Source organism: Lutra lutra, chromosome X (assembly GCF_902655055.1).
Source record: "Lutra lutra chromosome X, mLutLut1.2, whole genome shotgun sequence".
In the NCBI taxonomy this organism is placed as follows: Eukaryota; Metazoa; Chordata; class Mammalia; order Carnivora; family Mustelidae; genus Lutra; species Lutra lutra.
The window spans coordinates 15,623,797-15,650,331 of record NC_062296.1 but is presented as its reverse complement, the minus strand read 5'-3'; the positions used below and the strand labels follow the sequence as shown (position 1 = coordinate 15,650,331).

At 41.6% G+C, this 26,535-nt stretch overlaps 1 protein-coding gene across 1 annotated transcript in view; it reads left to right on the top strand.

Moving 5' to 3' along the window:
• Positions 1-26,535, top strand: part of ADGRG4 (adhesion G protein-coupled receptor G4) — a 102,204-nt gene that overhangs the window by 43,618 nt on the left and 32,051 nt on the right. The window contains exons 6-13 of the mRNA XM_047716586.1: positions 58-122; positions 1,120-1,151; positions 2,586-2,646; positions 4,934-5,097; positions 6,714-6,846; positions 8,310-8,428; positions 16,063-16,279; positions 17,247-17,409. Of these exons, the coding sequence (XP_047572542.1) occupies positions 58-122; positions 1,120-1,151; positions 2,586-2,646; positions 4,934-5,097; positions 6,714-6,846; positions 8,310-8,428; positions 16,063-16,279; positions 17,247-17,409 (954 nt within the window). The remainder of the gene's footprint in view (positions 1-57; positions 123-1,119; positions 1,152-2,585; positions 2,647-4,933; positions 5,098-6,713; positions 6,847-8,309; positions 8,429-16,062; positions 16,280-17,246; positions 17,410-26,535) is intronic.

The window sequence follows — 26,535 nt, the reverse complement described above, 5'->3', positions numbered from 1 at the left end:
CCTGGATTAAGATAGAGGAGTGAGAATACTAAACCTGATATGTTTTATCTTTTACAGTTGAATTCTATATTTCAGGACAGTGAATTTGCTCTTGCTAATCTGGCTATTCAAACCAAAACCAGGTATGTGAGGGTCATTTATTGTGGGTCGAAGGCAGTTTGAGGGATTCTGGGTATGTTCCTATCCAGGGGGGATTTCTTTTCTTTTCTTTTCTTTTTTTTTCCTGTCTGAGATTTAGGGACTGCATTTTAAGTTGCCTCTTCCCTTCTGAGTGTAGCTTCTCTTTGGAATAAGGAAGAAATTCTATCATCATTGTAGGGTGTAAAGCCAATGGGAGAACAAAACAGAAGGAAATAAATCGGGGAAATGGTTGAATTGGATTCAATTACCTTTAATGCCCCTCTTAGCTTTAAAATGCTATGATTCTGTGATTTTGGGGGAAAAAAATCCTTCCTTAAAAGTATGTAAGGCGAGGGACGGCCAATGGTGAAGACCCTTTATTTTCCAATAATGCACTTTCAAGAGTTAGAAATTCCAAAGGGAACTTGAAATGTTTAAAGTGAGGAACACAGACTAGTCTAAGACTAGGCTAGGACACAAAGTTGGAGCGGTGATTGCATTGCCAAGGGCCGGCATTGAGTAGTATCAAGGAGCGGAAGACAAAGAAAATACATGCTTTCCCCCACCCTCTCAAAGAACTCTGGTTTATGCCTCGAAAATACACCATGTATATCTTTTCAGGCCAATACGTACGGATTTAGCTTATTCATTTTAATGACCACATAGAATTCTTTTGCATGGGTGTGCCATGGTGTATTTACCAATTACCTAGTGATGGACCTTTCCATTATTTCCACCCTTATCCATATGTTTGTATGCACTCTTGCTGTACTATTATGGGATAGATTCCTGGAAGCGGGGTTACTCGATGACTTACCACTATTTGGGTACATAGATAATGACCAGGCTTCTGAAGTGTCTCCTTAGAGCCCTAGTATTTGAAATCCAACCTGGGGAATTCCACTATTCTGCCTCACAGTTGTCTTTCTTCTGAGCTTTTGTCCTACTGTAGTGGGCACCGTATTTCATATATATAATTTTTTTTTGCTTTTGGTACAGAGACACTTCTGAAGGAGAAATAACCATGGACCAAACTGTAGTAATTTTTCAGAATGAATTTACTTGTGACTCTTCTAATACCTGAGTAGATGTGAGTAAAATAGTGCTCCTACCTAAGTGGACACCAGGCCAAGCTCAACTGTGGTCATCGAGGGTCAACTTACATTACCTTCTTTGGCATCTGCACAAGAACACAGTAGGAAAACCATCCTCTGATTTTTCTGAGGTCCCTGCGGGGACTTTTGGAGGCACATTTTGTGGGCTATGGGAGTGTGAAATGACTTGGGTATTGTCAATGGCAAATGAAATGTCTTAGTTGTGGACTTCTTGGAAAGAAGCCCAGTTCTTCCAAGAATGACACAATTTTTGCAAGACTGGCATTCATATAATCAATCCCCTCTTTATCTCTATAGATTTGAAATCAGGGTGTGACCAAACCATCTCCCACCATCCTTGCCCCAATACTCAGTCTTTATTCCAGTACCCCCAAGCTTTACCATGTTAGACTCTGAAAGGATCAGCAAGCACAGACCTTGTAATGTATTTAAATATGAGGGAAATATTTTGATTCTACAAAGTACAATCAAGACTACAGTGTCTTCCAAATTATCTACCATGATTTAAAATGCTTTCTGGAAAGAGCTGAGTCTGAATTTCTTTTTTTTTTTTTTTAAAGATGGACAGAGATCACAAGTAGGCAGAGAGGCAGGCAGGGAGAGAGAGGTGGGGAAACAGGCTCCCCGCTGAGCAGAGAGCCCGATGTGGGGCTTGATCCCAGGACTCTGGGATCATGACCTGAGCCAAAGACAGAGGCTTTAACCCACTGAGCCACCCAGATGCCCCTGAGTCTTAATTTCTTAATTTAATAAATGATAGATTACATGACCTAAGTAAAATTCCTCTCAAATAATAGGTGTCAAAAACCTTTTGGTGACAAGGTGGTCCCCAGAATCAGGCTGCCTGCATTGGAACCCCTGTTCTTCCACTTCCTGACTGGGAGACATTGGGCAACCTAATTAAACTCTCTGTGCCTCAGTTTCCTCATCTGAGGAAATGGGGATGGGGATGACAATATTACCATTCCTCATAGGGCTGTTGGAAAGATGGAATGGAATGATAAGTAAATGCTCGATAATGTTTCCTTGTCATCACCATGTTAGGGTACAGATCCAGAAGGCTCAGACTGCTCTCAGTTCTGACTCATCAGCTGTGTGATACTGGGCAGATCATTGAACTTCTCTGAGACTTAGCTTCCCCATCTAGGAAAGGGGGTGATAATCCCTGCATTGCCCACACTAGGGGTGAGGTGAGGACTAGATGCTTGACTTTTCTGATTCTGATTTGCAAATGACAAAAATGAGTTACGTAAATGTAAAGCATAATTATGATTGCCGTTGTTGACAATAAGCCCTATACTCAAATGTGATGTTTGTTTCAAGATTTCAGTGATGATGTACTTTTGTTTTGCATTATTTTGGAACAGAGAGAAGGGCAAGGAATGGCTACAATTTCCCATGTACCATCCAGGTAAGAGCTGAGTTTATTCATAGCTGGTACATTTAGTTCTGATTTTCTTTCCATTTAATTCTGTATTTGCAGCCTGTTGGTCAGAGCTGTCAGAAGGAAATCAAAGTACCTGGTGGTTATTTTACAGATGCTGTAATTGGGCTCTTGCCTTCATGAAATAAGTTGTTTCGGTTGGTCATGGTGCAGCCTAGCAGCCTGCCTTCTGCCTCTTTGTAGTGAAGAGAAAATGGGGTCCAAAGTGGCCATAATTTGGGGATGGGAAATAAAGTGTTTGTTGTCGTCAAAAAAATACTGGAAATACTGAGCAGGGAAGTGGAAAACAACATGGAAAGCATCCTTGATTCTGTTCAGACTTGTGGTCCGGCTCCTTCCGGAACACTGGCTATTGCTGCCCTGCCTGATGCAATTCAGAGAAGCTCATGGGAAGGTCACTGACAAGTTCAGGGTGCTAAGAGCAGAGAGTCTGTTGCAGCAAAGGGAGAGGTTAAAAAAAGGAGTCCTCTTAAGAGTGGCAAAATGAGAGCTGGGAAAAGACGGGCACTTCACGGAAGGGCAGGATGAGCAGGGACTCTGCTTACTGTGGATCAGTGGAGGGGGAGGCGTGGCTTGGGTTGGACAAAGAAATTTTGAGTTAGCACAGGCACATCTAACTTTCAACAGCTGTATGAAACCTAGGAAATGCGTGCTTCAAAAAGACGTACTGGCAAATAGAAATGGAGAAAAAAATCTAGGTAAGCTTGTGACTCTTTTTTTTTTTTAAGATTTTGTTTATTTGAGAGAGAAAGAGGACACGAGCAGGGGAAGAGGGACAGAGGGAGTGGGAAAAGCAGACTTTCCACTCAGTGGGGAGCAGGACCTGGGGCTTGATTCCAGGATCGTGAGCTGAGCCAGTCAGCCGCTTAACCAACTGAACCAACCAACCATCCAGGCGCCCCTAAGCTTAAAGATGCTCTGTAATGAGCTGACTGGAATGTCTGAGGACATCGCTCCAGCCGTTGAGGTCAAGAACAGCCATTCTTTTGGAACGTATATTTTAGTGGACAGAATATTCTAAGGATGTACTAGGTATTTGTGACCTTGGCTAAGTCTCAGCTCCCTCATCTGTGGAATGGGGACTGTAATAGCTCTACTTATGAGGCTGTTGTGAAGGTAAAATTAGTCAAAATACAAGGAGCGAGAGTGCTACAAATGTTAGCTACTATCACCACCATTATCTCCATTATTATTCTATTATAGAAATAGGCCTTCTGCAGAACACATCTTTAGAGACTAATTGAACATGTGCCATTTGCCTTCTTGCACTAATGATGGATAAATTGGAGACCAGAGGATAAAAGGTTTTCTCCAAAGTAATAAATCCTGAGTACTCCATCTTCTCTATTAATTAGTACAAGCTCCTAGAGAACGCATGGCTGGTTCATTTTATTTTATTTTATTTTGTTTATTTCATTTTTTAAAGATTTATTTATTTATTTGAGGGGGGAGGGGCAGAGGGATTGAGCAGACTCCCCACTGAGTGCGGACAGACTCAGGGATTAATCCTGTGACCCTAAAATCAATGACCAGAGCCAAAACCAAGAGTCAGATGCTTAACCGCTTAATCCACTGAGCCACCCAGGCACCCTTCATTGATTTTAATATAATGGAACTGTTGCTGACTGTTCTTTTGAAAATGGGTTTTGAGGGGTGCCTGCGTGGCTTAGTCATTGGGTGTCTGCCTTTGGCTCAGGTCACGATCCCAGGGTTCCTGCTCGGCAGGAAGCCTGCTTCTCCCTCTCCCACTCCTCTGCTTGTGTCCCTTCCCTTGCTGTGTCTCTCTCTGTCAAATAAATAAGTAAAATCTTAAAAAAAGAGAGAGAGAAAATGGGTTATGAGTTGTTTGTTCTGCATATGAGAAAATTTATCAGATTTCAACATGCTGTCTTCCATCATTTCTTAAGATTTGCCTGTTGAGGGGCGCCTGGGTGGCTCAGTGGGTTAAGCCGCTGCCTTCGGCTCAGGTCATGATCCCAGGTCCTGGGTTCGAGCCCCGCATCGGGCTTTCTGCTCAGCAGGGAGCCTGCTTCCTCCTCTCTCTCTGCCTGCCTCTCTGCCTACTTGTGATTTCTCTCTGTCAAATAAATAAATAAAATCTTTAAAAAAAAAAAGATTTGCCTGTTGATAGATGTAAAATGTTTGATATTGATAGACTCCCAGTTAAATCATGTGTGTGGAATTTCAACACCGTGTGCAGGTTGCACTTTGTTGACATAAATGCAGCATCATTCTTTCTTGCTCTGCTTTTTAGCTATCTTTGTCAGACCATCCTGAAGGCCAGCTCTTCCTTAGCAGCCTCCGAACTGATTAATAGAATCAAAAGTAAAATACACGGCAACCTCACCCATGGAAACTTCACCAAGGGTCAACTGACGTTATTAGTAAAATCTGAACACGTTGCGGTGAAAAAACTAGGTAATTGGGGGCAGGGGTATTCCATACACATTCAGTCCCCCTTTGTATTTATTTTTATTTTATTTTATTTTTAAAGATTTTATTTATGTATTTGACAGAGAGAGACACAGCGAGAGAGGGAACACAAGTGGCGGGGAGGGGGAGAGGGAATAGCAGGCTTCCCGCTGAGCGGGGAGCCTAATATAGGGTTTGATCCCAGGATCCTGGCTCGATCCCAGGATCCTGGGATCATGACGTGAGCCGAAGGCACAGGCTTAACAACTGAGCCACCCAGGCGCCCCATTCACTCTCCTTTTTAGAGAACTCATAACGCATGTGCAGTAAGACATCCTGAGATCTGGGGGGAGAGGAGGTGTCTTCATGTTCCTTTCCACATCCTCAGTGCTCACTTGCCCTTTCCACCTGTTAGAGCTTATGAAAAACACAGAGGGGTTCCTGCAGACCATCGGTCCGCTCTGGGTATCAGCAGTGGCCAGGGCATCAGCGGAGTGGGAGGACTGTCCCTCTTGCATAAATACCCAGAGGCTTGGGGAGTTCCTCATTCTACACCATAATTGCCCGATAGAGGCTTACTGATTTATGGATTGATATAGCCAGGCCAGTCATCTGAGAAAATGATCTGGGTACAGTCCAGAATTTCTCTCACGGGCATCTCTTTCCTTTAATGGTAAAGAGAAAGGCTATTGGATCGCTCCATCCTCTTGCCGTGGCTGCCAGTGGACTTCAGTAAAAACATCGGGCTAAGCCAGATGACATGCAGAGGCAATTAGAACACACGGTCCTTGGCAACAAAGTGATCAGGTAGCAGAGGCAGGCTGTGATTGCTAGCAACAGTGAGATGGGAGGCAGAGAAGTGTAGAAGCCACAGGGAGAGCCCACCATGCAAATGGCACTGATGGCTGCCTTCAGAGGAAGCTGGGATTCTCCTGGCTCTCCACTCCTCCAGGCCACCGTATCAACACATGAAGGAAAGATTTCCGGAATCAGGGTGACGGACCCAGTGCGTGGTCAGTAGAACCTGGGGACTTATCACACACACTTAGCCCAGGTCACTTCTCCCTTAATGTGACCACACTTGGCAACAAAACCTTGCCCTTGGCACCACCAACAGAGCAGAGCTCCTGTGTCTAATACTGGCGATGGCAGACGCTTTGAGTTTACTAAAACCAAATCCACCCCAGAGTCCATTAGGAAGGGAGGAACCATCCAGAAGGAGAAGTCAGCCTTTGGTTTCCTGTCATTGACCATGGGGGAGTCTCAGAAGGAGGGCAGTTGGCAGGTGAGGACATCTGAACTTTTGTGTGTGTGGCTTGACCTTTTTTCAAGGCAGATGTAACATTTTTAAAAACTGAGACCAAAAAAACAGTCCTGTCAGCTTACGGTTTTAATGAAACAGACTAAGTGTGAGTTTTTTCCAGGAGGCTTACTTAAAAAAAAAAAAAAAGACAGTATTTCATGTACTTTCAGTGAAGCCTGATTTAAATGGCCTGGTAGAAAAAGTTTCCTCTTTTATTGGCTAGTGTTTACGTGTCGGGAAATAATGATGGGTCATAATGGATGCTCATGACCCTTGTAAGTGACTTATACCCCTTCAAATGCATACATTTTCTCCATAGAGCCAGGAAGGTGTGAAGCCCAGAAAACAGTCTCTAAATACAAAGGGACCTATAACTGGCTCTTAACCAACCCTACTGAGACAGCCCAAACTAGATGCATAAAAAACAGGCATGGCAACGCTACTAGAATCTGGTACGTATTGGCCAAGTTGTTATTGCCCCTCTACCCTGTCCTCTCACCCTTTGGACCTACTTAAGCATGCACAGGCAACATGAGAGCATTCTGAAAAGATGTTCAAGGAGACAAAAGAGAAAAAGTCACCCATAATCCCCCCAACCACTGGTTTTAGGTTGGCGTATTTTTTTCATCTCCCTGTTTCCTGTGTGCCTTTAAGTTTTATGTAGTTTTATGTAGTGGAAATCACTGTCCTCATCTCAATAATGTGATTTACCTTTTCACTCAATAGTTGATCAAACATTTTTCCATGTTTTATGTTCTTCTTCTTAATGACCATTTCGAAAAATTGCCTCAGAAGCTACCTCGTTGATGGGCCATAATAATTTACTAAATCACCCTTCTATTGTTGCCTTATCATTTTCCTTCTTTAAATCATCAGTCCCTCTTCTCTGACTCTCTGCTGTTAATGGTTTATGCCATTACCTTAAGTAGGCATACCAGAAGGACAGCAGGTTTTGACAGAGGCTTAAAAGCTCTCTGCTGGAAGGCAATATCTTGGACAGGGTCCTACTCTCTTCGTACATCTAATCAGTCAGCAAATCATGCTGGTTTTGTGATCACAGAGCTCGTATGTACCTTTCCATCCCTACCACATGACGCTGGTGCAGATCCTTGCTATCATCCCTCATCTGCTCTTAGAGCAGTCTCCTTGCCTTCCTCCACTCTGGTTCCACATTGCCTCAAGTATGAAGTCCAAACTCTTAAATACGGAGCTCAAGGCCCACAGGTGTTCTGTTTACCAAGCATGCCAGCCAAAAACAGCCTTTTGCTCTTGTGGACCCCAGTGGGTACCTCCCTGTGTCTCATTCTCTACCTGTGTTATCTGCTCTATTTTGGGGTGGGAGGGGCCTTTCTCCCAGACCCTGCCCTATTTGTCTGCACCTCGTGTCAGTCATCCTGGCACGTCCGGGGTGCTCAGTAAATGTGCTCTCTCATCATGAAATGCACTAGACTGAGTTGGATGAGGCATAGGGGAGGGTGGATGTTGAAGGCTGATGAGCTGCAGAGGGTGCTATGTTCACTGCCTTCAGGAAATGATGTGCAGAGCTAGGGACCAAATTCCATCAGGAATTTCCTCTTAAAATGGGGATAAGAAGGGAAAGTGAGGGTAAGCAGCCATGTCCAAGGGCCAACATCTCCTCCTTGACTCTTGCTCCACTGAACATTGCCAGACTTCATCTCATACTCTCTTGCCTTTTTACACCTCCTGCATTGGAACCCTCCATTCCCTTGTTCCCCAAGTGCAAAGTGTTCTTCCACAGGCCTCCCACCTTTGCTATCTGAACCCAGAGGCTAGGAGTGGGTAGAGAGAGGCATGCCCCGGCTACATTGTGTTCCTTTGTTTGCTCTAAGACTTTTCTGGCCTCATCTTCCAATGAGAAAGCTTTTTGTCCCTCCCTCCCTCCTCTCTTTTTCAGCTCAATCAGTATCCATACTGGCAAATCTCAGTGGGAAAAGCCAAAGTTGAAACAATGCAAACTGCTTCAAGGACTTCCTGATAAGATTGTGGATCTTGCTAACATTACTATCAGTGATGGTAAGTAAGACTGTTCTGTACACATTAATGACATAATGGAACCTTGCTTAGTTGGTCTGCTTGACCTGAGATGAAAGGGTACAGGCAAGCCTCATGTAGGAAAATCTACCTTACAATGATCCAATTTCAGAAACTAGGAAGTTAATGTTGGTGGAGGTGGGAGTGGGGCATGCTAAGGTGGGACCATCAGTGTTTTTTGCTTTCTAGTGCTTTTATTTTATAATTTTTTTAAAAGATTTTATTTATTTATTCTAAAGAGAGAGAATGAGCAGGTTGAGGGGCAGAGGAAGAGGGAGAAGCAAGCTCCCCATTGAGCAGGGATCCCAACCCAGAGCTCGATCCCAGGACCTTGTGGTCATGACCTGAGCTGAAGGCAAGATGCTTAACAACTGAGCCACCACCCAGGTGCCCCACTATTTTTCATCTTAAAACAGTTTTAACAGGGGGACCTCTGGGGGACTCAGTTAAAAGTCTGACTCTTGGTTTTGGATGAGGTCATGATATCAGAGTCATAGGATCAAGCCCAAGTTCAGCTCCACGCTCATGGGGGAGTCTGCTTAAGACTCTCTCTCTGCCTCTCCCTCTGCCCCTCCCCCTGCTCACTCCCACACACACTCTCTCTCTATTTCAAATAATAAATAAATAGATATTTACAAAAAACAATTTTGGGGCACCTGTGTGGCTCGGTCAGTTAAGTGTCTGTCTCTTGGTTTTAGCTCAGGTCATGATCTCAGAGTTATGGGATCCAGCCCCGCTTCTGGCTCTGTGCTCAGCTCAGAGTCTGCTGGAGGTTCCCTCCCTCTCCCTGTCACTTTCCTGCTCCCTCTCTCTCTCTCTCAAATAAATAAATAAATAAATAAATAAATAATAAAATTTTTAAAAAGATTTTATTTATTTATTTGACAGAGATCACAAGTAGGCAGAGAGGCAGGCAGAGAGTGAGAGGGGGAAGAAGGCTCATCATGGTTTTTAGTGTATTCACTAGATTGTGCAACTGTCAACTAGTTCCAGAACATTTTGATTTTGATCTCTCCAAAAAGAAGCCCCATACACATTAGCAGGCACTCTCATTACCCCCTCCCACAGCCCCTGGAAACCTCTAATCTACTTTCTTTCTTCTTTTAATTTTATTTTGTTGTAGTAAGAACACTTAACATGAGGTCCATCCTCTTGATATATTTTTAAAGTACAATGTTGAAAAAAAAATAAAGTACAATGTTGGGGTGCCTGGATGGCTCAGTTCGTTAAGCATCTGCTTTCGGCTCAGGTCATGATCCTGGAGTCCTAGGATCAAGTCCCGCATCTGGCTCCCTCCTCAGTGGGGGGAGTCTGTTTCTCCTTCTGATCTCTCCCTTCTCGTGCTCTCTCTCTCTCTCAAATAAATAAATAAATAAAATCTTTTTTAAAAAGTACAATGTGGTATGGCTGACCACCAGAACTTATTCATCTTGCTTAACTGAAACTTTATCCCTGTTGATTAGCAACTCTCCATTTCCCCTACCCCTGGCCCTTGGCAAGTACTATTCCACTCTGTGCTTTTGTGAGTTGGATTATGTTAGATTCCCCATGTAAGTGAGATCATGCAGTATTTGTTTTTCTGTGTCTGGCTTATTTCACTTAGCATAATGCTCTCCAGGTTTATTTTATCCTTTTATTTTAAAGTAGGCTCCATGCCCAATGTGGGGCTTGAACTCATGACCCATGCTCTACTGACTAAGCCAGCAGGTGCCCCATGAGTTATAGAAATTCTTTGTATATTTTGGAGATGAACTCCTTATCAAACATATGGTTTGCAAATATTTTTTAGTAAGTTCGCCTTTCAGTCTGTTGATTGATTATTTCCCTTGTTGTGAGACACTTTTTATTTGATGTAGTCCCGCTTGTTTATTCTTGTTTCTGTTGCCTGTGCCTTTGGTGTCATATCCATGAAATTGTTGTCAAGATCAAGGTCATGAAGATCTTCCATTATGGTCTCTTCTAGGGGTTTTTGAGTTTCAGGTCTTGCATATAAGTCTAGAATAATTTTGAGTTGATTTTTGTGTATGGTGTAACAGGAGGGCCAATTTCATTCTTTGGCATTTGAATTTTCAGTTTTCCCAACACCATTTATGGAAGAGATTATCCTTTTCCCATTGTGTGTTCTTTGTGCTCTTACTGAAGATCAGTTGATGGTGCATGTGTGGATTTGTTTCTGGGCTCTCTATTCTGTTCCATTGGTTTATAGGTCTGTTTTGACTACTGCAGCTTTGTTTTGTATTTTGATATCAAGGAGTGTGATGTCTTTGTTCTGCTTTCTCAAGATTGATTTGGCTATTTGGTTTGTGTGTGTGTGTGTGTGTGTGTGTGTGTGTGTGTGTGTTTCTAATGAATTTTAGAAGTGCCTTTTTAAAAAAAATTTCTGTCCAAGATACCATTGGTTAGACTAGTTCAGTGAAGTCTATGGTCCCTGCAGTGTAGATCTTCTGATGCTTCTCCTTAGGAGATGCAGGCTTGGGCTTGGACTAATTCTGACGACCAGGAATGACTCTGGTTCTAGCTAGGTTCTCTCTGTTTCTTTCTCTGATCTCCCTGTCGAGCTTCTGGAAGGCATGCCTCTCTTGGTATCACACCCAGCTGTTAGCCTCCGAATTGCTAGTTGATGGCTTTGTTGTTCTTGACAAAACCTTGTGACATAAATTGCTCCATAGTCTGATTGCATTATAGTCCATCCCCTTGACTGGGACAGAGTATTGCCAGTTTTTGAGGCTTTCCCTCACCCTTCTCTATGAAAATATATCTGTCCTATGGTGCAAGAGCTCGGGAGATGGTAGAGTGATGAATGTGTCCTTCACAAGATGCTTCACCAGAGTTTTCCCTATGGAGCAGGGGCTGTGTGTGAATTTGAGGGGAAGGGGGACTTACCACTGGCACTCAGGAGACCCGAGCCAGAAATATGGGAACTTCCAAGGTCCACTGGCTCTCAAATCCACTCAGAATAGTTCTTCTACTCCAGGGACCTGTGGGAGATGGTAACTACCACTCAGCTACCTAGCCCAGTAGAGCGATTTTTCCACAAGACAGAGCTCTGGGAGATGGGGCCAATCCCTAGCTCAAATGTCATGACCTCTCACTGTACGACCAAGTTTCCATAGATTTTGTTGATTAAATTGCCTGTCAATTGGTTGGAAGATCTCTCATCAACCACCAGGGACTGTGAATTGTTGTTTTTGCTAACTTTGACCAGTGTAATTGAGGTTGCTCTTGGTGAATTTTTCCCCAACCCCTCCTTTCAGTCTATTCTTAAAGTCCTACCTAACTTATCGTGTTTTGAAAGTGTGCCTAAGTTTCCCTCATCGACTCTCAGTCTTTACACACCTTGTCACGTGTAACTCTACCATGTGAATGCCCCCCGTCTCCCCACACCATGATGACTAGTTGAAAACTAAGGTGCAGGCATTCCATTGCCTTCCAGGACAGCTAGGGAACTACCCTGAGGCAGTGAACTCCTCGAACTTGTCTTCCTTGCAGAAGATGGAAATTTGAGATCCTTGCAAAGGAATATCTAGAAGAATTAGAAAAGTAAGCACAGGTCTGATAGTTTCTGGGTCCAAAATCATAACTCAGTACACTAGGGAGAGTTGTAGCTTGAAGCAAGTGGACAGCGAGTTACAGAGGTCTGTGTTTCATGCTGACCTCCCTCCTCTGAGCGACACATTTTTCTTAGACATGATAATAGAATTTTCTCCATAGGAGAAAAAGTTAAACAACCTTAACAATAAGAGAAGCATTGCACTGAGTTAGGATTTTTTGAAAATTAACTGTCAGAAATCACTTTGTTTAAAAAAAAATCCACAGAGGATGAGAAGAGTTGCACAGTGGCTGTAATGGATATAACTGAAAATAAATTATCAAATTTATTAGCTTCGGAGCAATGCTTCTTATAAGTTAGCTTGATGAAAAATGAGCACAGTGTAAGGGAAAGAAAATGCATTCACATTGAGACAATTTTTCTTTAGCCTTCAATCTTGCCGACGAGCATTAGATATCTTGGTTGGAGAAAAACTTGTCAGTTCCTCCAGTTAAATGCTCATTTCATGTAACTCCTTAATATTGCAGAGTTCAAAAATTACCCTTATTTCAAAAGCATGTGGGTTCTTTGCTTTGCCTCGTCTTTGTGACCTCCAAAACACTGAAGATGCATCACACTCTAATGAAGTTGGCTGGAACTTTTCACGTGGGTGTGTCCATCCCATGGCCTGGGCAGGATCGTGGATGGTGAAGAGAAAGCAATGTAATTTCCAGGATGTCAGGGAGAAGGACTGTAAAGCACAGAGGTTCCAACCCCAAAACAGTGGAGAAAAGGGACAAAGGCACAGATGCTGTAGTAGAAAGTGATATTAAAGAACACTAACTTTGGACTCAAACAGGCCTGGATTAAAAGCTGGGTTAGAACCTCTATGGCACAATTCCTTAATCTGTATAAAGGGAATAATGTCAGTACCCATCATACCGGGCTATCACGACAATGAAATTGGAGAATGTATGTCTAAATGCCTTGTATCTTGTCTCCAAAATGCCCACCATCCATTTATTTCCTCCTTGTCAATTAGAAGTTGAATCAGGGCTGCCTTGTTGCTACTTAGCCCAGTAGAATTCAGCCGCAGTGACACTGTGCCTATCATGGGACAAACTTTTAAGGGGACGGGAAATTTTTGCTTCTGTTCTCTTGTATGCTCTCAGTGGGGATTCTTCCTCTCAGAACCCAGATAGCATGCTATAAGGAGCCTGGAAAATGTTTAAACTACCAGCTCTGCCAAAAAAAAAAGGTAATTTTGTCGCACTTGCTGATTTCCTTGGTGTAATTCTCCCCTGATGGCTGGGTACAAACTACAACATGGGGTTGTTAAGAGATGGACATGAGTTGGTAAGAGATACACAGATAGCATAGCTATAAATAGTCACCAAAGCATACATTATTAAAATGTAACAAAATCATTAGGAATTGATGAGTCTTGGGTATCATGGGTATCACCATTGTTTTTAATATGATTTATTTGATTAAGAGTTGATATAATTTAATTTTCAATAATGGCTGTGTTTAACAACCAGCTCACAAAATTCCCGAAAATTTAACAGCTCATTCTGACAAGTTGACACCAGGCTGGATCCAACATACCGCTGAGCCTAAGCCACTGGGAGAGACCATGTGCTGGGAATAGCCTCAAATGACTGACCCCCAGAGGACAGCAGCCCCAACTTGACTGTTTTCTGTGTATAAACTGCCAGCCATGTGAGCGAGCCCTTGGACCTCCAGACCAGTCTAGTCTTCAGATGACTCCAGTCCCAGCTGCCATTTGAGCACAACTGCATGAGAGGCCATAATCAGAACCTCTCAGCTAAAACCGGTCAACACACAGAACCATGAGGGATAATAATGAATTCTTGTTTGAAGCTGTTACGTTAAGGGTGGTTTGTTACGCAGCCGTAGACAACGCCCATACTGACCCATAGGAATTGCTCAATCAATAACAGATATGATTCTTGTCTTGATGGCTGCAATTATTGGCAGATTAATTATTTCAAGCAATGGGGGATTCATATATTTTACAATGAATAAGGGAGGATTCCTTTTATTGCTTTTCCTCGAGGACTTAGAATTTTTACACAATGAGTGTAGTTTGTCCTGAGTTTGACTTAAAAAACCATATAACTCTAGCTGAAAAGTCTACAATTACTTTCCACAATATAGTTATTCTCCCATTCGCCTGTTATTTACTTTCCTCCTGTGACAGCAGGGACTGCAGGAAGTAAAGTCACACCACCAAGGCCCAAAGAATGACTCCAGGTCAGCAGCTCTGGCTATCCCATTGACAGCAAAGCCTGAAAATTTAATAAAGCAATAGAAAGACTTGTGAATGAGAGCACTATATTTTTCTTCTGTCCCCTGTCTTATTGTTCTCTCAGTTTCTTTAACTGACCAGAAGACAGATGTACCAAGGACAAAATATTAATTTAGAAGTAATTACAACCTTGTTCAACCTCCCCCTTTCTTCCATCTCAGTTCCTAGGCCATTGTTGGGCAGATTGAAGTAATGGTTGAAGGGGTGGGAAAATTGAGAGAATCTCAGTTAAGATTGCTTAATTTACATAGACAAGGACAGGGAATTGTTTGCAGAGAGAGAGAGAGGGAGAAAGAGGGGGGATGGAGGGGAGGGTGATGCTTATGGTAATTTCTTTTGTTTTTCCAAACAGACTTGGTTATTTGTCATGTAACCCAGGTTAAGTTATGAATACAATCTCTCTCTGGACTTTTTCTCAACGGATTGTGTTTCTCAATATTTTCCAATATATTTTAGTTACTGGACTTAAATATGAGGGCTTTAAGCTGGGAGGGCACCCCAAGGAGCTTAGCTTTCTGTGGGTTATATCGAACTAAAATCTAATTTGTGTTGGATTTGTTTTAACAAATACTGGCATTGTGGTGACGATAAACGGAGGTCTTTCGTTGTAGAGATGCATACTGAAGTATTTATGGATGAAATGATATGTCTGGGATTTGCTTTAAAATAATCTGGGGTGGGGCACCTGGGTGGTTCAGTGGGTTAAGCCTCTGCCTTTGGCTCAGGTCATGATCCCAGGGTCCTGGGATCAAGCCCCATATCGGGCTCTCTGCTCAGCAGGGAACCTGCTTCCTCCTCTCTCTCTCTGCCTGCCTCTCTGCCTACTTGTGATCTCTGTCTGTTAAATAAGTAAATAAAATCTTTAAAATAAAATAAAATAATCTGGGGTTGCGGGAAGGTGGGTGAGAGTGTCGGTAAAATAAGATTAGCTCTTCATTGACACTTGTTGAAGCTAGGTGATTCATGAGGTATATGGGGATTCATTATACTAGTCTTTCTACTTTTGTGCATGTTTGAAAATTTCCATAATAAAAAGTGAAGAAAAAAGTGGGCGAGTTAATATCTATTGTTCCTCTTCTCTAAAAAAAAAAAATCTAAATGAAATTGCTCCTTATTATACATGGTCCATAGTTGCTTTTTTTTTTTCTGTGATTGCTGGTTCTTGACAGAAAAATATCACTACCACCCTTGATTAGGAAAACACAGACTGAGTGTTTGCAGATATTTTCGTACAGGTGGGATCTACTTAACTCAATCCAATACTCAAAAGTCTTAACTTAATTAGAATCTAATTGCAAGATAATCTTCAGTGACAAAAAGGTTTCCCTGGTGTATTTTAAAAAGGATTTAATGAATAAAAACTTGACTTGTGTGCTATTTTCTGGGACTCTGCCTATTGTAGAAATTGAGGTCCAGCATTTTCTTTTTTACTGTAAATTTTGCTGCCTGTGTAGATATTTGCATTTGACTGCCTTAACTTTTTTTTTTTAAATATTTTATTTATTTATTTGACAGACAGAGATCACAAGTAGGCAGAGAGGTGGGAGGGGGAAGCAAGCTCCCTGCCGAGCAGAGAGCCCAGATCGGGGCTTGATCCTAGAACCCTGGGATCATGACCTGAGCCGAAGGCAGAGGCTTAACCCACTGAGCCACCCAGGCACCCCAACTGCCTTTACTTTTGAAAGGGAAGGAAGCAGGCCAGCGTGGTCCCAAAGGAAATAATGCGGGTTTTCTATTTCAATTTTCCTTCCCCAGAGAATGCAGATGATGTCGCAGAGCACGTTTTAAATTTAATAAATGAATCCCCCCCTCTGGATGAAGAAGAAACAAAGATTATTGTTTCTAAAGTATCTGATATTTCACAATGTGATGAGATAAGTATGAATCTAACCCAGATTATATTACAAATAATCAATGCTGTTTTGGAAAAACAAAACAATTCAGCATCTGATCTGCATGAAGTGAGAAATGAGTAAGTACTAATGCTTTGCTAAAATAAGTTATTTTGTAAAATCTATATTATTTGTTATTCATTTGCCTACAGCCATCAGATTGTCAAGGTCAGGTAGCTATGAGTGGAAAGCTGCATTAGTATGACGCAGTGGGGTCATCCCATACAAGTCCCCGTTGTGGAGGGATGCTTTGCAAGATTCGAATTCAGAATTCGAATTAATTGTTGCAGAGTTTCAAGTAAATAGTTGCCCCAAACCGAACCTCCACTCTATTTTCCCAGCCCTGGTGCTCCCCCAAGTTCTATAAAATGCATCTACCTATTGCTGAAGCAAAAAGCTTGGGAATAATACTAGTTACCTCCCTCTACTTCACAGCCAGTCAGTAACCAAGTCTTGCAGGAGGCACTGGACATGAGGTTTTTAATCCCTGAAATACTCCTCAAACCCGTCTACTTCTGTCCATCCCCAAACCCACTCCCACCTATGTCCCAGCCTCATATCTCTCCACTGACCTTCTACAGTAACCTCCTAACTGGGCTCCCCCCACATCTTTTCACGCACATATCAGCTCATGTCATTCTCTTGCTTTAAAACCCCTCAGTGGCTTTCTGTTACACATGGAATAAAATCCAAATTTCTTGGCCTATGACTCCATGCAGCATCTGGCTTTATATACAACAATGTCATTTAATCTTGAGAACCGCTTGTGAGAGGAGTGCTAGGCTTACCTCCGGGTGGCAGGTAAGTAAACAGAAGCTCAACCACATTACCATATTTGCCCACACAGTTAGAAATTAGAGGAGCTAAGCTTTAAACCGCAGCCTGTCTGACTCCAAAGCCAGTGCTCTGATTTGATAGTCCCTTCCACAGTATAAAGACAGTGATTAAAACGGAAGGAAAAGTCTGACACTGAGGACATCTCGCAAGGAGGATGGGTCTTATATTACAGCGATAGGAATGCTCTTCTCTCCCTGCGGTTTCTTGCAGAATTCTGAGGATAATCGAGCGTGTGGGTCACAAGATGGAGTTTTCTGGGAGGACAGCAAATCTGACGGTGGCCAGGCTGGCGTTGGCCATCCTGCGGGTGGATCACATGTTTGAAGGCATGGCGTTCGCCATTCGCTCCTATGAAGAAGGCACAGACCCCGAGGTGAGTCTACCTCCAGGAACTAAGAACCAATCAGGCAAGTCTTCATTCACTGACTCCTTGGGAGAGAGAGGGGATACTTTTTAAGGGTTTTACTCTTAGGGGGACCTTATGAAAATACAAATATCCCAGAGAAGATTCATATAGAAACTTCAGAAGCCTAACAGCTCGGTCAGAATGGTGTCCGTGAGGTGTTCAGCAACACCATCTTTGGCCCCTGTGGCCCGAAATCATCTCACATGTTACTTCATTATTAGCTACCATTTCTAGAGTGCTTATTATATGTCGGGGCACTGAGCTACTACCTGTGTGGATAAGGAAACAGAGTAGTTAAGTAACTTGCTCTAGGACACACAGCCTAATGGCAGAGTCAGGATTCGAAGTTATGTCTGTCTGGCTTTGAAGTCTGGGCCCTTTCCATCACACCACAATACCTCAGCCTTTGGCAGGCCACAGGCCACCAACCACTGCAGAAAACAATTGGTAAGGGTACCATTTTTTAAAAAAATTTATAGTTTAAAAAAATTATAAAATTGACATATGGGGAAATGCACAAATTATAAGTATCTGTTTTCTGAATTCAAACAGTTGCATATGTCTGTGTAACTCAAACCCCTATCAAGTCACAGAATATTACTGTCACCCCTAAAATCCCCCTCCTGCCCCTTCCCAGTCAATCCCCACAGCTACGACCTCCCCTAGCACCCACTGTTCTGGTATCCTGCCACTATAGTTTTGCCTGTTCTAGAACTTGATATAAGTGGAATCGTAAAATATGTACATTCTTCTGTTTCTGTAATTTATTCTTTTTTATTGCTGAATAATATTCCATTGTATGGATATACCACAGATCGTGTATCTAGTCTGCTGTTGATGGACACTGGGATTGTTTCCAGTTTTTGGCTATTATGAATGATAAAACTGAACATTGATGTAACAGTCTCTGTGTAGACATATGTGTTCATATATCATGAATAAATACCCAGGAAAGGGATTGCTGGCTCATAAGATGTAAGTTTAAGTTTGTAAGAACCTATCATGCTGTTCTATAAAGTGGATCATGGAGTGATTTTTCATTTTTTTAAAAAATTGAAGTGTAGGGCCCCTGGGTAGCTCAGTCAGTTAAGCGTCTACCTTCAGCTCAGGTCATGATCTCAGGGTCCTGGGACTGAATCCCACATCAGGCTCCTTACTCAGCAGAGATCCTGCTTCTCCCTCTCCCTCTCCCTCTGCCACTCCCACTGCTTGTGCTCTCTTGCTCGCTGACAAATAATAAATGAAATCTTTAAAAAAATAAATTAAATACAAATATAGTTGACACACAATGCTACATTAGTTTAATTTTTCATTTTTAAAAAATATTTTATTTATTTATTTGACAGAGAGAGACACAGCAAGAGAGGGAACAGAAGCAGGGGGAGTAGGAGAGGGAGAAGCAGGCTTCCCACTGAGCAGAGAGCCCAATGTGGGGCTCGATCCCAGGACCCTGGGATCATGACCTGAGTTGAAGGCAGACATTTAACCAACTGAGCCCCCCAGGCACCCCAGTTGATTCCTACAGTCTTGAAGTCAGGTAGTGGGAGTCCTTCAACTTTGTTCTTTTTCAAGATAGCTTTGGTTATTCTAGGCTTGAAGTCAGGTAGTGGGAGTCCTTCAACTTTGTTCTTTTTCAAGATAGCTTTGGTTATTCTAGGCTTTTCCCGTGTCCATAGGAATTTTCAAACATCATTATCAATTTGTACAAAAAGAAATGTGTTGAGAGTGATTGGGATTGAGTCGAAGCTATTGATTAATTTTGGGAGACTGATTTCTCAGTAATATTAAGTCTTCTCATCCAGGAACATATACTCAGGTTGATTTTTAATGTCCCTTAGCAAAGTTTTGTACCTTATTTATTTATTTATTATTTGAAGTTTTTATTTTCATTCCAGTTAGTTAACATATGGTGTTATATTAGTTTCAGGTATACAATGTAGTGATTCAACACTTCCATACATCACCCTCTGCTCATCACAAGCGTACTTACTCCTAGATGATAGACAGAGATAGACCTAGACCATCAACTTTATTTTTATATACTTCCAGCAAATAATTGAAAAATTATATTTAAAAAATTCCATTTGCAACAGCATCAGAAAACATAAAATATTTAGGAATAAATTTATTTATTTACACCCAGTGTGGAGCCCAATGTGAGGCTTGAATTCATCATGGTGAGATCGAGACCGCAGCTGAGATCAAGAGTTGGACACTTAACTGACAGAGCCACGCAGGCGTCCCTTTGTTCTGTAGTTTTAAGCAGAGTAGTAACAGTATGGGGGCCCCTGGGTGGCTCAGTGGGTTAAAGCCTCTGCCTTCAGCTCAGGTCATGATCTCAGGGTCCTGGGATGGAGCCCTGCAAAGGGCTCTCTGCTCAGCAGGGAGCCTGCTTCCCCACCCCCCCACCTGCCTTTCTGCCTACTTGTGATCTCTCTCTGTCAGATAAATAAATAAATAAATCTTTTTAAAAAAGAATAGTATCAGCATGTTTTAAAGTTTTAAGTGGAGCAGTATCACATGTCTTTTGTTAAATAAAAAAATAAAGTTGATAGTCTATGTCTAGATCTATGTCTATGTCTGTCTGTCTATCTGTGTATCATCATCTAATTTTGAATCCTATGAATTCGCTAATCTCACCCGTTAGTTGTAATGTCATCTGGCAATAGAGACAGTTTAATGTCTTTCTTATTGATTTTTATTCATTTCTGCTATTAGTGCCTCCAATAAAATGCTGAATTGAAGTAGTTAAATTGACATCTTTGTCTTGTTCTTGATATCAGGAAAAAGTATTTACTATTTTACCATTACTGTGATGTTAGCCATGTTTTTTTATTGTTGTTTTATTTTTAGATCCCCTTATTTGATTGTGGATACTACCTTCTCTTTCTAGTTTGCTGAGAGATTTTATTGTGATTGGTTGCCGAATTTTGTGAAAAAAAAATTTTTTTTTTCCTATATCTCTTGAAGCAATCGTTTGGCTTCTCTCCTTTATCCTTCTAATCCGGTGAATTACACTGATTTTAGGATGTTAAACCAATCTTGCATTTCTGGAAGAAAACTTACTAGTAATGATGGATTATCACGTTTATATACTGCTATTTTCAACTTGCTTGTATTTTAAGTATTTTTACAGTAATGCTCATGAAGGATGTTGATCTAGAATTTTTTTCTAATTTTTTTTTATCAGGCTTTAGATTAGGGTCATGCCAACTTCATAAAAGTGAGTTGGGAAATGGTCCCTGTTCTACTTTTAGAAAAAGTTTCTGTAACTTTGGTGTTATTCCTTCATCAAAGGCCTGATAGTTTCACTAGGAAACTCTCTGGGTCTAGAATTTCTCTGTGGAAAGTATTTTGATAGCAAACCCAATTAATTTAATGGATAGAGAGTCATTCAGTGTTCTGATTCATCTTGTGTCTGTTTTGATTATTTATATTTTTTTGAGAATTTATTTCATCTAACTTATCAAGCTTGTTGACAACAGCTGTTCATAGTATTTCCTAATGATTTCTTAATGTCTGTATGATTTATAGGGGTGGTCAGCAAACTTTTTCTGTAAAAGGTAATAAATATTTCAGGCTTTGTAAGTCATAGGTAGCTTCTGTCGGATGAACATTTTTATTGTTTCTCTTTTTCTTCCTTCTTCTCTTTCTCTCTTCCTCCCTCCTTTCCTTCCTTCCATCATCACATTCTTTTTTTTTAAGATTTTATTTATTTATTTGACAGATGGAGATCACAAGTAGGCAGAGAGGCAGGCAGAGAGAGGCGGGGGAAAGCAGATTCCCCGCTGAGCAGAGAGCCCAATGTGGGGCTCGATCCCAGGACTCTGGGATCATGACCTGAGCTGAAGGCAGAGGCTTAACCCACTGAGCCACCCAGGCGTCCCCAGTTGTCACATTCTTTATTTTTTTTTAAAGATTTATTTATTTGACAGAGGGAGAGATCACAAGTTGACAGAGAGGCAGGCAGAGAGTAGGGGGAAGCAGGGTCCCTGAGAGCCCAGTGTGGTGCTTGATGCTGGGCTCGATCCCAGGACTCTGAGATCATGACCTGATCCAAAGCTAGAGGCTTAACCCACTGAGCCACCCAGGTGCCCCTGTCACATTCTTTTTTTTTTTTTTTTTAAGATTTTATTTATCTATCTGACAGAGAGACAGAGATCACAAGAAGGCAGAAAGGCAGGCAGAGAGAGAGAGGGAGGGAGAAGCAGGCTCCCTTCTGAGCAGAGAGCCCGATGTGGGGTTCAATCCCAGGACCCTGAGATCATGACCTGAGCTGAAGGCAGAGGCTTAACCCGCTGAGCCACCCAGGTGCCCTGCCCCTGTCACATTCTTAAAAAAAAAAAAAAAGAAATATTAAAGCTATTCTTAGCTTGAGGCATATGAAATCAAGCCTTGGGTAGGGTTTGTCCTGCTGACTAATTTATCAATCTCTCTTTAATTCTTGATAATTTTGTTTAGATTTTATTTATTTGTCAGAGAGAGAGAGAATGAGAGCACGCAAGCAGGGGGACCAGCAGGCAGAGGGAGAAGCAGGCTCCCCACAGAGCAGGGAACCCAGTGTGAGACTCAATCCTAGGACCCTGGGATCATGACCTGAGCCAAAGGCAGACACTTAACCGTCTAAGCCACCCAGGCATCCCAAATTCTTGATAATGTTAACTTCTTCTTCTTTTTATTCTCTCTCAATCAGTGTAACTAGAGATTTTTCAATTTTGTGGATCCTTTTTAAGAACCAACTTCATTGGGGCGCCTGGGTGGCTCAGTGGTTTAAGCCTCTGCCTTCGGCTCAGGTCATGATCCCGGGGTCCGGGAATCGAGCCCTGCATCGGGCTCTCTGCTCAGCAGGGAGCCTGTTTCCCTTCCTCTCTCTCTGCCTACCTCTCTGCCTGCTTGTGATTTCTCTGTCAAATAAACAAATAAAATTCTTAAAAAAAAAAGAACCAACTTCATTAATTTTCTTTATCACTTGTTTTCTATTTTGTTACCATCTGCTTTAGCTTTATTATTTCCCTCTGTGTACTTACTTTGTGTTTATTTTGCTCTTCTTTATCTAGTTTCTTTTCTTAAGATTTTGTTTATTTATTTGACATAGAGAGGGAGAGAGCGCAAGCAGGGGGAGGGGCAGAGGGAAAGGGAGAAGCAGACTCCCTGCAGAGCAGGGAGCCTGATGTGGGGCTCCATCCTAGGACCCACAGATTATGACCTGAGCTGAATGAAGGCAGACGCTCAACCATCAGAGCCACCCAGGCACCTCTTTTATCTAGTTTCTTAAGGTGGATCCATGGGCCATTGATTTTAGATGTTTCTTCTTTTCCAATATAATCATAAAAAGCTATAAATATCTTGCAAAGCAATTTCAGCTATGATCTGCAAATTTTGATGTTGTATTTTCATTTCTTTTTCTTTCTCTTTCTTTCTTTCTTTCTTTCTTTCAGAAAGAGAGAGGGAACATGAGCAAGGGGAGGGGCAGAGAGAGAGGGAGAGAGAGAATCCCTCAAGCGGGCTCTGAGTGGAGCCCAACTCAGGCTTGATCCCACCACCCAAGATCATGACCTGAGCCAAAACCAAGAATTGGTCCATCAACCGACTGAGCCACCCAGCACCCTGATATGCTGTATTTTCATGAGCAGTCAGTTTAGAATATTTCCTACTTTCTCCTTTGATCTGTGGATTATTCAGAACTATGTTCTTTCAGTCCCAAACATTTGAGGAACATCCAAGACTTATCGTTGTTGATTTCTTGTTTATTTCACATGGATCACAGAATGTATTCAGAATAATTTCAATCCATTTAAATCTGTTGAGACTTGTTTTATGACCCAGTGTGTGATCTATTTTGATGTTTTATACACTTGAAACACTTGGTGTATTCTACCGTTATTGGATATGTTGTCCTACAAATATCGATTAGATCTCAAAGGGGTTGATAATGTTACTCAGATCATCTAAGTCTTCACTGATTTTTTTTCTTAGTTGTTTCCTAGTTTAGAGAGGTGTTAAAATCTCTGACGTTGATTATGAAATTGTCTATTTCTCCCTTTAGTTGTATCAAATTTTGCTTTATTTTGGGACTCTGCTATAAGGTGACTATACATGTATGTTGTTATGTCTTCCTCATAATAACTCTAATACTAACTTATTTATCATTATGAAATAGTTCTCTTTATTTCTGGTAATATTCTTTGACTTGAAGTCGATTTTATCTGATATATACATATATTTTTTTTGCACCCACTTACTTTCTATTTCTTCATATTTAAAGTACACTTCTTGTAGATAGCATACAGTTTGTGTTTCACTTTTTTATCCATCCTGAAAATATCTGCCTTTGAATTACCGTGTATAATTCTTTTAACATTTAATGTATTTTTTTGATCTGGTTGGATTTAGGAGTACCATTTTATTTTATTTTCTACCTGTCGCTTCTGGTTTTTGTTCCTCTTTTCCTGATGCCTTTTCATTTATTTTAATATTTATTACAATTGAACTTTAATTTTTTACTAACTCCTTAGCTACACTATTTGCATTGTTTTCTTGATGGTTGCTCTAGAGATTATAATATGCATCCTTTTATTTTTGTAGTCTGCTTCAAGGCAACATTGTACCAATTCATGTAAAACACACAAACTTTGACCATACACATCCATTTACACCCTCTGGATTTTATGTTATAGTTGTCATATATATTACATCTAAGATCAGAACCCCCACCAGACAATGTTATCATCATTGTTTTAAGAGTCTTGTGAAATTGAAAGAAAAAATAGTCTCCTATATTTATATTAGATATTTATAATTTTCAATATTCTTCCTTCTTCCCTAAAAGTCAGAGTTCCATCTAGTAATATTTCCCTTCAACTTGAAGAAATTTACTTAGAATTTCTTATAGTACAGGTCTGATGGTGATGAATTTTCTTAATTTTCATTTATCTGAGAATGTCTTTATTTTGCCTTTATTCTCCTTTTTATAATATTTATATTTATTTTAAAGAACACAAGAAGGGGAAGGGGCAGAGGGGGAGGGAGATACAGATTCCCCTCTGAGTGTGGAGGCCAACGTGATGTGGGGCTGGATCCCACAACTCTGAGATCATGACCTGAGCCAAAATCAAGAGCCGGATGCTTAACTGACTGAGCCACCCAGGTGCCCCCTCTCTGATTGTTCTCAGTGTTTTCTTTGTTTCTTTGCAGTTTAGCATTATGTGTGTAGGTGTATTTTCTCTGCATTTCTCCTGCTTGAGGTTTGCTGAGATTTCTGAACCTGTAAATTTATGTCTTTTATCAAATTTGGGGAATTTTCCATCTTTATTTCCTTTTTTTTAAAGATTTTATTTATTTATTTGACAGAGATCACAAGTAGGCAGAGAGGCAGGCAGAGAGAGGAAGGGAAGCAGGCTCACCACTGAGCAGAGAGCCTGATGCGGGGCTCGATCCCAGGACCCTGGGATCATGACCTGAGCTGAAGGCAGAGGCTTTAACCCACTGAGCCACGCAGGTGCCCTTTACTATTTATTTTTCTGAGACTGTAATTTCTACTGATTTCTCTCCAAGTTCACTGACATCTGTTATCTTCATGTTACTCTTGGACCCATCCAAAGCAATTTAAACATTTTTGATACTGTATTTTTTGTTCTAGAATTTCCATTTTTGTCCTTTTTCTGCTTGCTTCTCCACTGGTATTTCTTCTTTTTGTTTTAATTGCAAGCATATTTTCTTTTAAATACCTGAGCATAATTACACCAGCTGCTTAAAAATCCTTGTTTGTTGACTCCAACATTGTAGTCATCTGCAGGTTGATCTCCACTGATTATCCTTTCACTTCAAAATGAGTCACATTCATTCTTCCTTCACACATGGGGTAAGTTTGAATTATGTCCTGGATATTGTGAATGTTATATTGCGGAAATTCCAGGTTCCACTATATTCTTTGGAAGACTATTGACTTTTGTTATACCAGGCAAATGACTCTGTTGGAACTGAACAGCAGATTCCATCTCTTGAATGGCAGCCTAAATCTCAGTAAAGTTTCTTTATCCTTAGTTGGAGTCTGTCTTGTACATTAATGGTTCGGAGGCCAGGCAGAGTCTATACTCAGAATTATGTCTCCTCCTGGTGGGGTGCCTGGGTAGCTCAGTAGGTTAAATGTCTAACTTCAGCTCAGGTCATGATGCCTGGGTCCTGGGATCCAGCCCAGCACGGGCTCCCTGCCGGGTCTGCTTGTCTGCATCTCCCTCTGCCCCCTCACACTGTGCTAGGTTCACCTGGGTACTCTCTCTTAAACAAATAAATCTTAAAAAAAAAAAAAAAAAGAGTTTTGGCTCCTCCTGTCTAGCTTCCTCTTTCCCATAATTCCCTGCTCCTCCCCTGACCCCGCAGAGTTTCCAGTGACAGGTTGTGATTACCCTGACCTTTGTTTTATGGTTCCTCATGTCACTAAGACTGCAGGTTTTCTATCAGAATTTTGAGTGTTCTTCACAACATTAGTTTCACCTTGCCATCAGGTTAAAAGCTGTAAAAATAGATAACTCTCGTTGTGATGTTACCTTTTTCCAAATCTCTGCTCTGGTCTGGAATTGGCCTGCTTTTGTTCATTTCCCAGTGCTTTCGAGTTGTGGTTATTCTGTATTGTTGTCGCGCACAGGAGGGTCAAGTCCATTCAGAGCTACTCAGTCTTGCCAGAGGCAGACGTTGACTTCCCATTGTATTTTGTTTATATATGGGGGTTTCTGTTATAGACTTTGGGGGAGAAGCAAGTCAACCAACCCCAATCACATTCTTGGTACCAAACTGCTTTCATATTAAAGCTAAATCAGAACTTCTCCGGGCTGCCTGGGGGGCTGAATGGGTTAAGTGTCTGCCTTTGGCTCAGGTCGTGATCCCACGGTCCTGGGATTGAGCCCCGCATCAGGCTCCCTGCTCAGCCAGAAGCCTGCTTCTCCTTCTCCCTCTCCCACTCCCCCTGCTTGAGTTCCCTCTCTCACTGTGTCTTTCTCTGTTGGATAAATAACTAAAATCTTAAAGACAATCAGAACCTCTCCGCAGTCCTTCATTGCCTTAGTGGAGTTTATTTGTGCTGGCAGAAGTCATATT